The sequence below is a fragment of the Planococcus citri genome, chromosome 3, assembly GCF_950023065.1.
Source record: "Planococcus citri chromosome 3, ihPlaCitr1.1, whole genome shotgun sequence".
NCBI lineage: Eukaryota > Metazoa > Arthropoda > Insecta > Hemiptera > Pseudococcidae > Planococcus > Planococcus citri.
Window position 1 is genome coordinate 19,791,376 of NC_088679.1, and position 15,017 is coordinate 19,806,392.

A 15,017-nucleotide genomic window follows, 5' to 3' on the forward strand; every position below is an offset into this window, starting at 1 on the left:
ACAAACATACAAAATTTGTACTCCAAAACTACGATACAATAATACATGTATGTAAATTTTTTTTTTTACAAACTTAAGATAAATTCAATTTATTTTTTGAATGTTTACAATTATTTTTTTTATTTTTTACAAACTTATATTAACGTAAAATACGTTTACAGAATCAAAAAATTCAAATTCAAAAAGTTTTTTCCAAAAATTTACAAATATTTTAATTTTATTTTTTTTAAAAATTCTTTTTTTTATTTTTTTTTATTTATTTTTTAACAAAGATATCACATTCAGGGCACAGAAGGCCATGTTGACTCAGACCGTAGACGGATAACATTCCTTTCAAAAATCTAGCTATCTTTGTCTTCCTGTGGAACAAAAATGGCATAAGTTTACTCAAATTCTATTTTTAATTTCTATCTAAAATTATTTTCTAAAAGAAAATACAACCTGGAAAAGAAGTCCATGAGCCAAGAAAAAGGATCTGTGCATTATTAGTTAAGGAAATCTTCTTTGTCTTCTTACTGGAACAAAAAGAATTAGGTTAGAATTTTCTAATTTTAAAATTAAAATTAAAATTATCATTTTAATTATCATTTTTCCTACTTATTTTTTTTTTTTTTATATACAACTAATTTAAACTACGTAATCGTAAAAATGCTATAAAAATAAGCCAAATTTTTAGATTTACTCACCTTATTGTAAATACGAAAAATATCCCAACAGACTGGTTCAACTTTGGCTCAATCCTATTTTAAGTTTCACCCATCTTTCTCTGAACTGGTCCTAAACAAAAACAACATTTTTTATTTAATTTATTTCATAACTCTAAAATTTTTTTTTAGAAATAAAAAATGTACAGATATTTTAAATCGATCATGTGTTTAAATTAGACTGATTAATCCTAAGAAACAAAAATGCTCTTAAATTTTACATTATTTGATAAAAATGTAAATATGTTTTTGTACTTATCTTTAGTTTTTGATAAACAAAGTAATTCTCTTGTCATCGTCGTTGACCAAAATACACCTGTAAAGAAGAAGAAAAAACTTGAAATTAATTATGAGAAATAAGACTGACTAGAAATTAATTTATTCTTAATTAACTATAAAACAACGTTAAACAAATAAAAAAGAAGAAAAACAACGTTGCTTAGAATTAAGTTTGTTTAGGTACATTCCTATTTATTTTTATAATTTTTCTTAAAAATTTATTTTCCTTTTAAACTTTTTTAAATTTTTTTTTTTTCAAAATTTTTTTTAATTTGTTTTATGTTTCATCGAATAGTGGTGGTAAGTAGTTTCGCTTTCAACCGAACTCCGTGTACAACAGAAAGGTAGCGCAATTTTTTCCAAAAACTTAGCACTCTATCATAAAAATAAAATTCCAAAATTTCAATTTTTTTTTGAAAAAATGAACATTTTTTCTGATAGAAAAACAATTCATTTTTCCTCAACCTTTTTTTTTCATTTTTCAAACTTCCCTAAAAAACAATTCTTTTTTGGATTTTGAAGAAATGACAATTTTTCTAATACAAAAATAACTCACTTTCTTCAAAGTTTTTTCAAATTTTTTAATTTTTTTTTTCTCTTTTCTCTTTTTTTTCTTATCAATGATCAGTTTTGAACATTTCAAATGCTCAAATATCACATCAAACTTTGATAAAATTTTTCCTTTAGAATTTTTTTTTAAAATTTTTTTTGAACTTTTTCTTTTTTCAATTTTTTTTTTAAACTATAAAAACTCTACCCAAATCATTCAATGAATGATTTTCCAATACAAAATCATCCATTTTTTCAAAATTTTTAGTAAAAACAATAGCTATACTCAAGCCAACCTTACCAGCAATTTTTCTTCAAAAATTCTTGGTCAGACTATCCAAAGACAACAAAGCCAAACAACCACGAACTTCTTGAGCTTTTTTCATCTTCTCCTGAAATCATAAAATTGAGGAAGGGTACCTTTTAGATTAACCCTCCCCCTCAAAAATTAAATCGTACTTAAATACTTACCATTTCGGCCATGACCCTGCTGCGGAGTGACCAGATCAAAGGTAGCTTCTGGATTGATTTATTGATATCTTGACTTCGGTCAAATATTGATGGTCAATTGTAGTTACTCTTTATCAGTAAGAGTCAACTCACCAGCACACTCAAAATTCACCTCACTTTTGGAATTATAATAAAAACCAAAGAGTTTCAAAATTTATTTTGGGATTACTATTCCCCGCATCACTCAAGCAAAGTACGGGGGGCAATAGGGTCACATCCAGTGAAGCACAATGTCACCTTTTTTCAAAATTTCCGTGCTTTCCTCTACATTTCCTCAGGGGATACTTTAGAAGTAAACCCACGTTAGGGGCAAATGTAAGGGGACAATATGCCTTCACTGGCTAGACAGGGATATTCATCGTATCTCTCTCAGTGGGATTATAAATCTTTCATCTAAAGGAAGTACTGGAGAATCCAATCAATAGTTCGATTCTACAGTACTTTACGTAGATGAAAGCATATACTCGATGCACTTAGGTAAGGTGTTAAGTACGTGGGAACCACCCAAGAGGTGTTTTCACATCGTTCCATTAAGGGCAGATGTGAAAAGCTCACAAGTTCGTAAAGCTCAATTCCTTCTCGACTCGAGGCTAGAAGCCAAGTTGAGATGGAATTGATCTTCACTTGTCGATTCGCGCTTCGTCTGGTAGGTCTGACCGCGGAAAAGTAATAAGGCCACTCACTCCTACGTAAGAGTTGTGCTTGAGTCCCAGGTCCTCTGCCTTAACGTTCGTGTTTAAGGGAGAGTATTCGCGTTTAAACTTAAGTCCTAAATTCGCTACCCAACGCGGGCAATTTGATAGTTACACGTAGGTGGGTAAAAGCGATCCTACTTACGCCACTATTTGGTGGAATATATATTGGTTATACGCGTAGAGTTTTATATGTTTTAGACTTAAGTTTCGTGTTGTAATTTTATTCCAAAATTATAATACACTTTTCGTGTTTATCGTGTGTTCTTATTTCGCGTGCGGTTCGAATTAATACAAGGTAAACTCGACTAAATCTGTTTAAATTTATACATATTGGTGTTGAAATAGCTGAGCTAGCAGCGGGTAAGTACTATTTTAAAAGGTGATATATTACATCTCTTAGGGAGTTAGATTCATCCTGACCTACTAGGGAAATATTCTTATCCTCCTATCATTGGCAACGCCTCTATATATCTATTTAACACCTACATATTTTTGAGTCTTCCTATTCTTACTATTTTCTCTCCTCCTCAAATCATGTTTTCTCACACTTGGATTTTTTATGCATTTATTCATCGATGTCTTCAACATTCTCCTCCTTCCACCTCTGACATTTCCAAGTTCAACATTTAATTTTTCAGGATATTCATTTTTTTTTAAATATGGCAATTCTTTCCTTAATTTTTATACTCGTTGCTAGTGTCAGACACGAACAATTAAATTCAATATTTGCTTAATACAGGAAACGTAGATAGCTTCCTAGGGCAGCAGGACTCCAGAAAAGAGAATTTTTTAGCTTATATTGTGAAAAAAACTCGTGTTTGGAAAAAAAATCTGCAACTTTAGAGCATTCTCACTTTCACTGCAATTGATTCAAATTATACAATTTTTCAAAATCTACAGAGTGGCTAAAAAGTTGTACTCCAATTTTCACATTTCAAAAAGTGTTAGTTTTTTGTAAAAAAAATCAAAAACTAAGCATCCTAGAAAAAAAACTAATGACATTACGTCGATTGTAAATTTCAATTTTGGTCAGATGTAATTTTTTTGCAGGACGCGTAGTTTCGCCTCCAAATCGATTTTTATGAAATTCGTTTACAAATTTTTCAAAAGTTCATTTCAAAAAAATTACACTTGACCCCAAAATTGTAGAGAACTAAATTTCCAATCGACATAATGGCATTAGTTTTTTTCTAGGATGTTTAGCTTTTGATTTTTCTTTTAGACTAAAACTTTTTGAAATGTGAAAATAGGAATACTGACGTTTTATCCACTCTGTATTTCTTTTTTGCTTGTTTTTTCAAAAATTAGTTAATTGGAGAATGAAGTCATGAATTATGGAAAATATTACCTAAATTATTGTTGAAAAGGGTCCCCAGTACAATTCTGAGAACATCTGAATGGGGTAGAGCAAACTTAAGTTTTATTTGGGCCATTTTGATAAAACTTTTCCAGAAATGTGGAATTCAAAAATCTGCTGAAGACTCCAAGGTGGCTCAAATCCACTTTCAACAGGTTCAGGAGGTAGAAAATTGGATTGAGATTTCCGCACTTAAACTGGATCAGATTTTCATAGGCTCAAAATTCATAAGCCAAACTGAAATTTTCAAAAATTAATAAAATTGAATTCAGTCCCTAAAATGTTGCATTATTAATTTGAAGAGCTCTATTCCAAAGTGGGTTGAGTCATTTAAAAAAAAAACCTGTTTTACGGAGATTTTTACTTCAAAAATGGGTCAAGTCATCGATTTTTCAAAGTAAATTTTTCTACAAGCTTTTGTTCTATGTCCAAAGAAAGGAAAGGTGCACCAAACTTTGGAAACAGAACGAATTTTAGTATCAAAAATTTTAAATGCATTTTTTTGGGGGGGGGAAATTGACTTAACCCACTTTGGAATAGAGCTCTTCAATTACAAACCTCAATTTTTCAGGCATCATTTCCAAAGAATTCGCTGAAAATTGTTTTGAGATGATCTGAAATTTTTTTACACTATTTTTCTAGGTTGGTTTCACATCAATTGCAATTCAAAAATGATAAAAAAATGATGAAAAATCGCCCATTATTCCTCCTCCCCTCCCCATTCTATGAAACATTTTTTTTGGTGATTTTTCAAAAATGTAAAAAAAATTAGAAAAGTCAATAATGCTTCCAATTTTAAAGTCTATTTTGAATTTTTTCAAAAATCAGGGTGAGAATTGTTATCACCTTACAAAAGTACTCAAAATATTGATCAAACAAGAGGAGAAGACGAGAAAAGGGCACAATTCGATAAAATGGAATTTATGTATTTGAGGATTGTTCGATGACGAGATGAGATGATTCCATTTCATACATTAACATCATTGCTCAGTTTTTGAACATTTTTACGTAAAAACGATTCAAAAATTAAAAATCATCTCCGTAGTCCATATCATTTTTCAGCAATTCCTTTAAAATGGAATACTTTCATTTTTTAAAATCGGACAATTTTCGAATAACTATTACTCCGTTCATAATCCAACTACCAATAGTCATAAGATAGTCGGTATTTTCACCAATTTTATAATTTTATGCTAACTCATAATGTTTTTTTTTTTCATTTGCTTTTTTTTGCAGGAAAAAGTTTCAATTTAACGATAATAATAAGCAGCAATCCACCTCAAATAGCAACTTATATGAAAGCCATTAAAGTCACCGTCGATGGTCCGAGAGAGCCGAGATCAAAAACACGTGAGTTTTTACAAATTTCATAGTACATCAATCTATCTATTCGATGAAATTCTCAGCCAATAAAAAAAATATATCCATTCAAAAAAAAAAAAAACAAATTTCCCAAATCACCTGTCCTCCATATTCTCCCAGAACTCGACGAAAAACCTATCGATAAACTCGACTTGTAAATTATTCACACGAACCAAAAAAATCATCCAACATCCTACCCAAATCTCCAACTCCTGAAACACAGATACTCGTAAGTAGCCTACACGTCTACGAGTACCTAAACCTATCAATGTTACGCTTCTAAACGATAACATCTTATCGTTATCACGTCACGGAAGCCCTAACTCACCCTAAACCGATACTAATCCCTATATTCTAGTAACTGGTCAGTTTGACTTTTGATTCGGGCCCACCATTGCCCCTTTTTAACTACACCACATTCGGTTATTAGCATCGTGATTTACACACGTCGGGGTCTGCCCTTCCCTTATACCTATTCTCGCAGCGCTACCATACGCTGCGTTCAATATAGCGAAGAGAGTTAAAAGCGGCGGCACTTCTGTCGTTTACACGTTTCACATTTTGACACGAAACAGTCTATCTTTCTCTTTCTCTCCGACACTCGAAAGAGCAAAAGGAGGAGAAAAAAAAGTATACACAGTGAACGATATTACACTAATTACAGAAATTTCGTAATTACAATTATTATACGAGCACTCAGGCACGCGATATTAAACCCAAACTATAAAATTCATGTTTGCCACCTGTTTTTCCTACGACAATAATACCGCGTTTTTAATCCGGCCTATTGTCCGAATTCTATTCATTACTCGTCAATTTTGACAAGGCGCGTTCGTATATTCATTATTATAGAGGTTCGATTCTACCAAATTTTTTTTACCCACTCGAAACCCTCTCCGGGTAAGCTGGTCGATCTCTTTTTTTTCCTATACTCTCCTCTCTATAAGTATATTATATCGTTTCCTATATTATAAAAAATATAAAGACCAAGACGCACGAATATAGTATAGATAACATTTTTACTATAATTTAATTACTATCGGTTCGATTGGCAAATGGTTTAGAACGCGATTGAAAGCTGCACATCGGGTATTTAGAGATACCATAGCATATAGACACGTTCCATGTGCTATTAAGTATTATGCTCATGTAAAGAGGATACCTACACTGTACAATTCATACGTGCACGAAAATTATTACTCATTATGTAATAAGCTCGCCACCGCACTTGAAAATTTACGAAATTGATAAACGAAATTTTATCTTAGTGAGATACCAGCGAGAAATGGATGTCAACTATCCCACGGATGTGTGTGAAGGGATCGACGAGAAACGGTGCTCGTATTCTCACGGCACATCTTTCCTGTTTTGCTAATGACTTCTACATATTTGATAACTAATAATATTATTATATTATCGACTATCGTCCCTGCCTTTCCCTCTGATTACGAATTACGATATGATTAGGTTTAATATTTATAAAAATTGAGTTAAATTTGACCAATAGATAATCTAATTCCTGTAAGATACCAGTATAATATTACGAATTCTCTCATGAATCGTAACGTACGTAATATTTATCACCAGTAGCCTATTTTTATTTTGACTTGAAGTTATGGAGCAACCAATATTTGAGGGGGGGTATTAGAATGGACATGATTTAGGGGCTTTGAGGGAGGATTCTAGATGGAAAAAAGCCATGATAGCCAAAAAAAGTAGCCTTCATGTCAATTTTGCTCATTTGAACCCATATCTGTTGAACACCTACTAAGTATTATATTGCCCCATTTACATCAAAATCGATCATCTCTTCAAATAGATGAAAACTCTCCCTTCATTCCCAAAATAGAAAAATTTATTACTCTAATTAAAAAACACAACCTAGCAAACTCAATATAAACCTTCTCACGTAGGGTGTAATAATGTAGTAATTATAAACACCCCCCACCCCAAAGAAAAAAACTGTGTAAAAAGCAGTCAAAATTATTGTAATGGGAAAAAGTTGATCAAAACCTTGTAAAAATTGAAAAATTGATAAAATTGCAACAAAATTATTTGTACATAGGCCTAAAATACAAAGCAATTAAATTACACAAAAATTTGAAGTACCTATTCCGGCAATGTTTCATCGTGTTTCTTCATCAATTACTGATTTTACATTCTAGAAATATTCCCTCTCCTTCCTTAACCCCCCCCCCCCACACACACACACCAAAAAAATATCATGAAAAAAATGGAAATGTTCGAGAAAAAAATTGGAGGTGTTACTCAATTTTTTTCAAAGAAATGTAACTTAAGCATGAACCAAAAACATTCAAAAATGTAACCAAAAATTAGCCAAAAAAGTTACAAGACGAGAGCAAAACATTTAAACGTATACTTTGAAAAAAAAAAACCAGAACATTTCAAGCAAAAATGTCAAAAAATAAAATTGGGGATAAAGTTTCCCCTGAAAGGAAAGTTTCAATCAGAAAAATAGCTGATTTTTTCTCAAGTTTTCAAAAGTCAGAAAATCAATGAATTTTTTCCCAAGTTTTCAAAAAAATTGATCGATTTTCTTTCAAAGTTTCAAAAGCCTGACTTTATTTCAAAAAGTTAGTTTCAAAACGTTGACATTTCAGTCAAAAAGTCGACTGATTTTTTTTCATGTTTTCAAAAGTCAAAAAATTAGAGCATTTTCCCTGAATTTTCAAAAAAATCTATCATTTTTTTTTACAAAGTTTCAAAAGTCTGACATATTTTGGAAAGCCCCCCCCCCCCCAAGAAAAAACATATTTACGTCAAAAAATAGATAAATAAAATCAAATAATAATGAAACTCGATTGAGGCTTTGATAATTTTTGCCAAAAGTGGGACTTTTTGGCATTTACTGGCACAAAAATGATACCTACATTTTCGAAATTCTTGTGAGGAAAAAGAGACTATTATGCAATATGCAACTTTTTGATATAAAGCAAGCAATTTTGGAAATTTTCGACATTAACGTGAGAATTTTTGTCAATTTCTGTCGAAAAAGCGAGTTTTTGATGATTTCAACAAATGGTAGAGCTTTTTTTTTGGCTGTTTTTAGCAATAAAATGAAACTTGAGCAATTTTTGGATAAAAATTTACTTTTTAAAAGTAACTTGAGCAAATATTTAGCAAAAGCAAAAAAGTAAGATTTTTTGACAATTTTTGGACACTTTCTAGTAAGTAAGGCAGCAATTTTCTTAGAATTTTAGTAAAAAGCGACAATTTTTGGTCAATTTTTGGTGAAAAGCAAGATTTTTTGGAAATTCTTGGCAGAGTAGTGATACTTTTTTTCAACTTTTTGATTAAAAAAAATGACTTTTCCTAGGAAAATTTTGGAAAAAGAGCGAGACTTCGACAATAATTATAACAAGAAGACAACGATTTTCGGTCATTTTTGGCAACAAAGATTTCTTGGTCAATTTTTTTAGAAGAAAAGTGAGACATTTCGTACCTTTTGCAAACATGCGAGAATTTTTAGCAATTTTTGGCAAGAAACAATGATTTTTGGCAAGTTTGACGAAGAATGAGACGTTCCCTGAAAATTGTTGTCAGAAAAGTTGGGTTCTGAAAATTTCAAAATTAAATTCATAAATGGTATTTTATGTTATTTATTTTTTTTTTTCAAAAATATACCTACTGAAAAAAACTAGTATTGTCAAATTTTTAATTCAAAAAAGACTTTATCATTCCATGGGAGGGAGGGGGGAGAGTGATAGAAAAAAATAACATGAGGTGGACATTTTGACAAGTTTCCAAGAAGTTCCAGGGATTTGAGCTCTGAAAGCACCTCGCACATCGATAAATTATTATAAGTAAACAGAACTCGACAGCTAAGCACTCTAAAACTCCGAGACATTCTACGGTTCTCATGAATTTGCATCCCTGCCCCCCTCACCATCATTAAAAAATACAAACAACAATCAAAAAAACACATCTGTGGACGTAGGGTGCTCAACTTCAGGGATCTACAGGAAAATCTCCTAACCTCCTTACCTCCTTAGTTCTATTCGTTCCTGCTTAGAAAACATCAAGTCAAGTTCTTGGTTAAAAACTTGAAAAAAATTGTAATGAATTCTTTATCATTATTATCTTATATCTATACTATACACAATATCAAACTCCAAAAATTTCAAAAAAAAGATTAATTCCTGACATTTTGAGTTACGTGATCAGTGCATTCAAATGTAAATTTCAAGGCAAACTTCAAAAAACTAGGAAAAAATTGTAATAAAATCTCAAAAATTGAATTTCTGTTATGAAATTTTTTTCTTATAATTATTTATTCGAAACATCAATACAAAAGTACCCCAACTTCTTCCTCAATTGCCTCTCCTTTTTGCACAACCAATTCACAAAAACACTCATTATCATCATTTGTCAAGAACAAAATGTTTTTCCAATAACATTGCACATTTTTTAAGGCTAATGTAACATTGCAGATTTTTTTCAATGGACGAGGGGAGAATTTATCAGTAGAGAGATTTTTAACAACGCTCAAGGCACAATTTTGCCCGATAGAAGACGTTTCAATTTCAAGGCTAAACGAGAAAAATACAAAAATTTGTTAATTTGTATCTCAATATGGTGTGTCATTTACATGCTGAGATTAGGTATATACTTGAACCGAATACTTGTTTATTTTGGCTGTCAGTAGACAACGAATCACATTGCACCATTTGCCAAGAAAGTAGATTTTTAAATTTCTTACGTTAAATTGTGTAATACATACAAGCTGAATATCGTATTTAAACATGTTTTGCATATTTTTAAAAATTTTATAATTATTTTTTCGATAGAAAAATTTAACAAATTATATTTCTGACGACAGTTTGGTCGACGAAATCCATCAATCAACCATCATGATATGCAAGTCCCCCATTTTAAAAGCCAATTTCCTTCGATTTAAATTTTGACGACTCGAAAAAATAAAACCTAACATCAAAACTGAACTCTTGGTATTTAATTTTATAGGGCAAGCTCACCAATACCGAGTGTTGGGTATAGGACAACGTCCATTCGTCGATACGCCATTCACGACGCATTTAAGGGACCTGGAGCCGTACAAAAAAATCAAATCGGAGCCCTGTGCAAATTCCGCCGTTACGAATAATATTAAACCAATGAACCAAAGTCAGCAAATACCTCAAGGTAAATAATTTATACGCTTTAAAAATACATACAGCTACACGCTTTTTACTCGCTTCCAAATTCGCGAATGATTTCATAGTCTTCTCGCGATTACTACAAATTATTACATAGTGAGAAGGTGCCTCACTATAGCAATGGCAATTTTGAATTTTTCGCTTACTACGAACGCAAAAGCTAAGCTAGGTACCGGTACAGTTAAATTTTTAATATAGGTACGTATATTTTAACATAATATCAAAGTATACGGTTAGTATTTGTGGTTATTAAACTGTTAGCTTCTAAAAGTTTCGTTGTCTAACTCCAAAGAGTGAAGGTTTATACGCGATTTGTTCGCAACAACAGCACCAGCTACCAAACTGAACGCAGCTTACGTTTGTGTAAATATAATTTTGTTCAGAAACAGGCGAATTTTCGCTCACTTCGCGAAATATACATACGACAAAACGTCGTAACGACGAAATGACATTCTCAAGAAAGACAGGGTGGATATGGAGGTGTTACGTGTTATCGTGTGCAGTGCGGTTTTGTATTTCAGACGAAAATAGCGGCGAAATTAGTTTTCGGGTAGTAGTTTACGTTATCAAAGTCAAATACAAAGAGTAGTCTCATTGAATATCGTGTCGCGCTGCTGAGTAACCTGTGGTTCCGTGTAATTTCGCAATGAAAGTATATTAAAAGGGCGACGAGATTCCAACTTATTCGCAGAATACAATATACACCCATGAATACCGACTACTACGTATATAAACGTGTAAAATTACCTGAAACTACGTCTACGTGTTGTTGAACAGGTGAACCATAATGAAACTTCATCTCGAATCGTGATGTTGAGAACTCCTGGAAAAAAATGCTATTCGTAATTTATCCTTCTGAGAAGGGAAAAAGAGAAAAAATATTAGAAGTTATACTCACGACTCACGAGATACCTATGATGTTAGTTTAGGATCGTTCATTTTTTTTGGATTACACTTCGTTGTTCAAATGTTGAGAAACCCTGAAAATAAAATAATAAATACAAAATGTAAATTTATATCTATGCAAATACTCAAGTCATAATTGAAATTTATCAACAAATTTGACCCCTTCCCCGCCCATAACGATTGCCACCATTTTCGAACTATTTTGGAGCCTCCAGTGACAATGTTGACTTTTCTCCAGCAATTTCCAGATGCTCCAGATGGGGTTGTAATTAACTTCGGCAGCTAAAAATTTAATCCTGTCTTGAGTTCAACCTTCTGAATCGGTTAGAATAGGTGAATTGCAAATCTAAATGAATGGGTTGCAAAGTTAGCGTATTTTTATTACTAGTTGAAAATCTCAAAATTAAAAAAAAAAAAATCGTCATTTCCTTATAAAATTATTCATAACTTTTTCTGTTCCTTAAAATCGACTCTTAGAATCGCTTGCCACCATTTTTGAGCCAATCTTGACCCTTAAGCAAAAGTTTGACTTTCCTCCAGCAATTTCAAATTGGTTGTAATTTGACTTCTACAGCTGAAAATTTAATTCTTGCCAAAAGTTCGACATTCCAAATCGATTAGAGATGGTGGACCGCAAATTTGAGGAAACAGGTTCTAAAAATGTATTTTTTTTTTTTTACAATTGAAAATCTAAAATTGTGATCTGTCACGAGAAACCCGAGTCGGAGGTCGGTGAAATTTGTACCACTTTTGGCCACCAGGGGTGCCAACATGACCTGACTTTTTTTTCAAAATCAGGGTTGCCAAAGGCCGATAATCGAAATTTTCCTAAGAATCGATTTTTCGTTTTTTTTTTAAATTTCGTACCAAAAATTTCGCGAAAACTACTAAGAATGAATTATTAATATAAAATTAAGTTATTTATCGAGTTTTTCAATTTTTTTCAAAAAACTTGTTCAAGGTGAAAAGAGTTGATTTTTCCAGCTTATTAAGCCTCATTCAAATTTCAATAAAATGGCACTAATCCTCCAAATGTGGGCCGATTGCCCCAAAAATTTGCATATTGACTCCCCAGAACATACTTTTCAAGAAAATCATAAAAAAAAATGTTCAAACTTTTTTTGTAGTTGCTCTACTTTTTTAATCTTAAATTTAGGGTCAAAAGAATCGTTCGCGAACGTTTTAACCACCACAGGCGGATTCTGCACACTGAGTACTACCAATATCCATAAAAAAAACACAAATCGATTTTTTGAATCTTAACCTGGTTTTTTCCTGACAGCTGATCACAATTTTAAAAAAATTGTAATTTCTGAAAAAATTACTTAAAACTTATTCCTCACTCGAAAAGCCAACCTTTGCTGGAGACTCCAGGTTGGCTCAAAAATGGTGCTAATCGATCTGAAGGGGAAGGGGGTAGGGGTTGTCTTGAAGGGTAGAAAAAGTGTCAAGTAATTGGTTACAAAAATGAGGATTTTTGATTTTTTTTAAATTTTAGACCTTCAGTGTGACAAAAAAACTCGCGATTTTCAAATGATCTTTAGAGCAATTCGAAATTTGCTGGTGAAAAGTCAATTTTTTCACATTTTCATCTCAACATTATTACTCTTTTTGTAGAAAATTACTATATGCCAATAGAGTATTTTCGCCATTTTCAAAAATTCGCCAAAAACCGAAAAACCAATGCGGCAGCTCAAAATTTGATTCTATGATATCTGGCTGATATGTTTTTTCAATGAACCTTTCAGCTGAATTGGAGTTGAAGGGTAATAAAGGTTCCCTTGTAAGTAAAAGCTCCATAACTTTATGGACTAAAAATTCAATAAAATAAAATTTCTGATCATAAAAAATCAAATCGAAACAAAAAAAAAAAAAAAAAAAAAAAAAAAAAATGGGAAGCACTTCACATTTGGAACACATTTTATAGAATTTTTCTCATGAAAATTAATGCTGCAGCCTTCGAACAAGTCAAGTCAAGTCGAAATACAAAATGCAACACCTGCTCAGAATTTTTTAGCCACATCGTTCATCTTCATAGACAGAAACTTCAGTAGCATATTTTAAGAACCCCTAACGATGTTTGATTGGAATCGTTGAGGAGTAGGTAACGATAATGCATGAAATGAAATCATAGACAAAATAATTATATTCTGTAGAAATAAAAAATTAATTCCACATTTTGGGAACTCCTGTTAAAATTCAAAATTGATAAAGTCAATAAATTTTTTTTTCTCAAATACATTATCTTTTATCTAAATTATTTAAAATCATTTCCGGTTCGACTCAACTTTAAAGGTTCGATGACTAATATAGTCGGGAAAACCCTGGATTCGTACGAAAAACTGCATATCTATACGAATGAAGTTAATTAAGCAAATTCTTAGAAATTTTTTCTCAAACTTGGATACCTATTTAAAGAGCGTTTGCATAAAACTAAAATCATAATACATAATATGTACTCGAAAAATATTATTACTTGAACGAAATCTGAGATACTAGCTTCGATATTTTTATTCATTCGTTCATTTCCATCTACTTCAGTTTGGATTTCTTCTTCGTGAACGTTGAACATCTCGATCTATGGAAAAAATTCACGCAAAATCATCTTAGTTAGTATAAGTAAAATACGTGTACAATTTTCAAACAAGCTCGACTGTCTAACTAAAAAATACCAAACATTAAAATACGCACGAATTTAAAAAAAAAAACAAATATCATCTGCAAATTGCACACATACACATATCTATCTACACTCGTACGAGAAGAATTTCGACACGACGAGTTTCTCATTGGCGCAATTTTTAATCATAACTTCATCACGGTGACGTTGAAAACAAAACAAAATTATGTATGAAATTATGTGCAGAGGTTTAGCAGGGTATACTTGTTAATATGTCTGAAGTTGAAGCAGACATTTTCGTTGATAAAGTAATTAATTTCAGTGTCAAACGCAATAGTCAGGAAATATGATACCCCATATGCGATTTCTGACACATTTGCAAAACTATAAGCTTACATTATATACCATAGAGTAGACCTAACTTAAATTGTATTCATTTAGCGATAACGTGGGACGATCGAGTACTGTGTAAAATCACCGTATAAATGAGTACCCAAGTTCTGAAAAGTAAAACATTTGTGGAAAGGTTTACGAAGCCTTTAAAAACACCCACATACACTTTCGTCTTTCGTATACGTAATGTCGAAGAATTTAATTTTGAAACTAGAATCTAACTTGGTAAATCATAGTTCTCCTCCAAGATGATAATATAGCATTGTAGGTAACTTATCTATACTGTGCGATACACGTAGACGAAATTTTTTTTTCAATCGAATATTTCTCGAGCTTCTTTTCACATTGGATTGGATGATTTACCAGGATAATTAGGTTCCAGTCGGCTTATTTCTACTGTCGGTGTAATAAGGAAATGATTTTGATTTCTCAGAACGATACGATAGTTTTCCTCAACGCCGCGCTACT

At 31.8% G+C, this 15,017-nt stretch overlaps 1 protein-coding gene and 1 long non-coding RNA gene across 2 annotated transcripts in view; one reads left to right on the forward strand and one right to left on the reverse strand.

The window, feature by feature from the left end:
- LOC135841514 (protein lozenge-like) overlaps positions 1–15,017 on the forward strand; it is an 80,869-nt gene that overhangs the window by 39,002 nt on the left and 26,850 nt on the right. The window contains exons 2-3 of the mRNA XM_065358506.1: positions 5,331–5,444; positions 10,440–10,616. Coding sequence (XP_065214578.1) covers positions 5,331–5,444; positions 10,440–10,616 — 291 coding nt within the window. The remainder of the gene's footprint in view (positions 1–5,330; positions 5,445–10,439; positions 10,617–15,017) is intronic.
- On the reverse strand, positions 237–926 carry LOC135841515 (uncharacterized). Its single transcript, XR_010557932.1, has 3 exons — positions 687–926; positions 442–515; positions 237–359 (listed from the first exon to the last, which is right to left on the reverse strand). It is a non-coding gene; the product is annotated as an uncharacterized LOC135841515 (long non-coding RNA).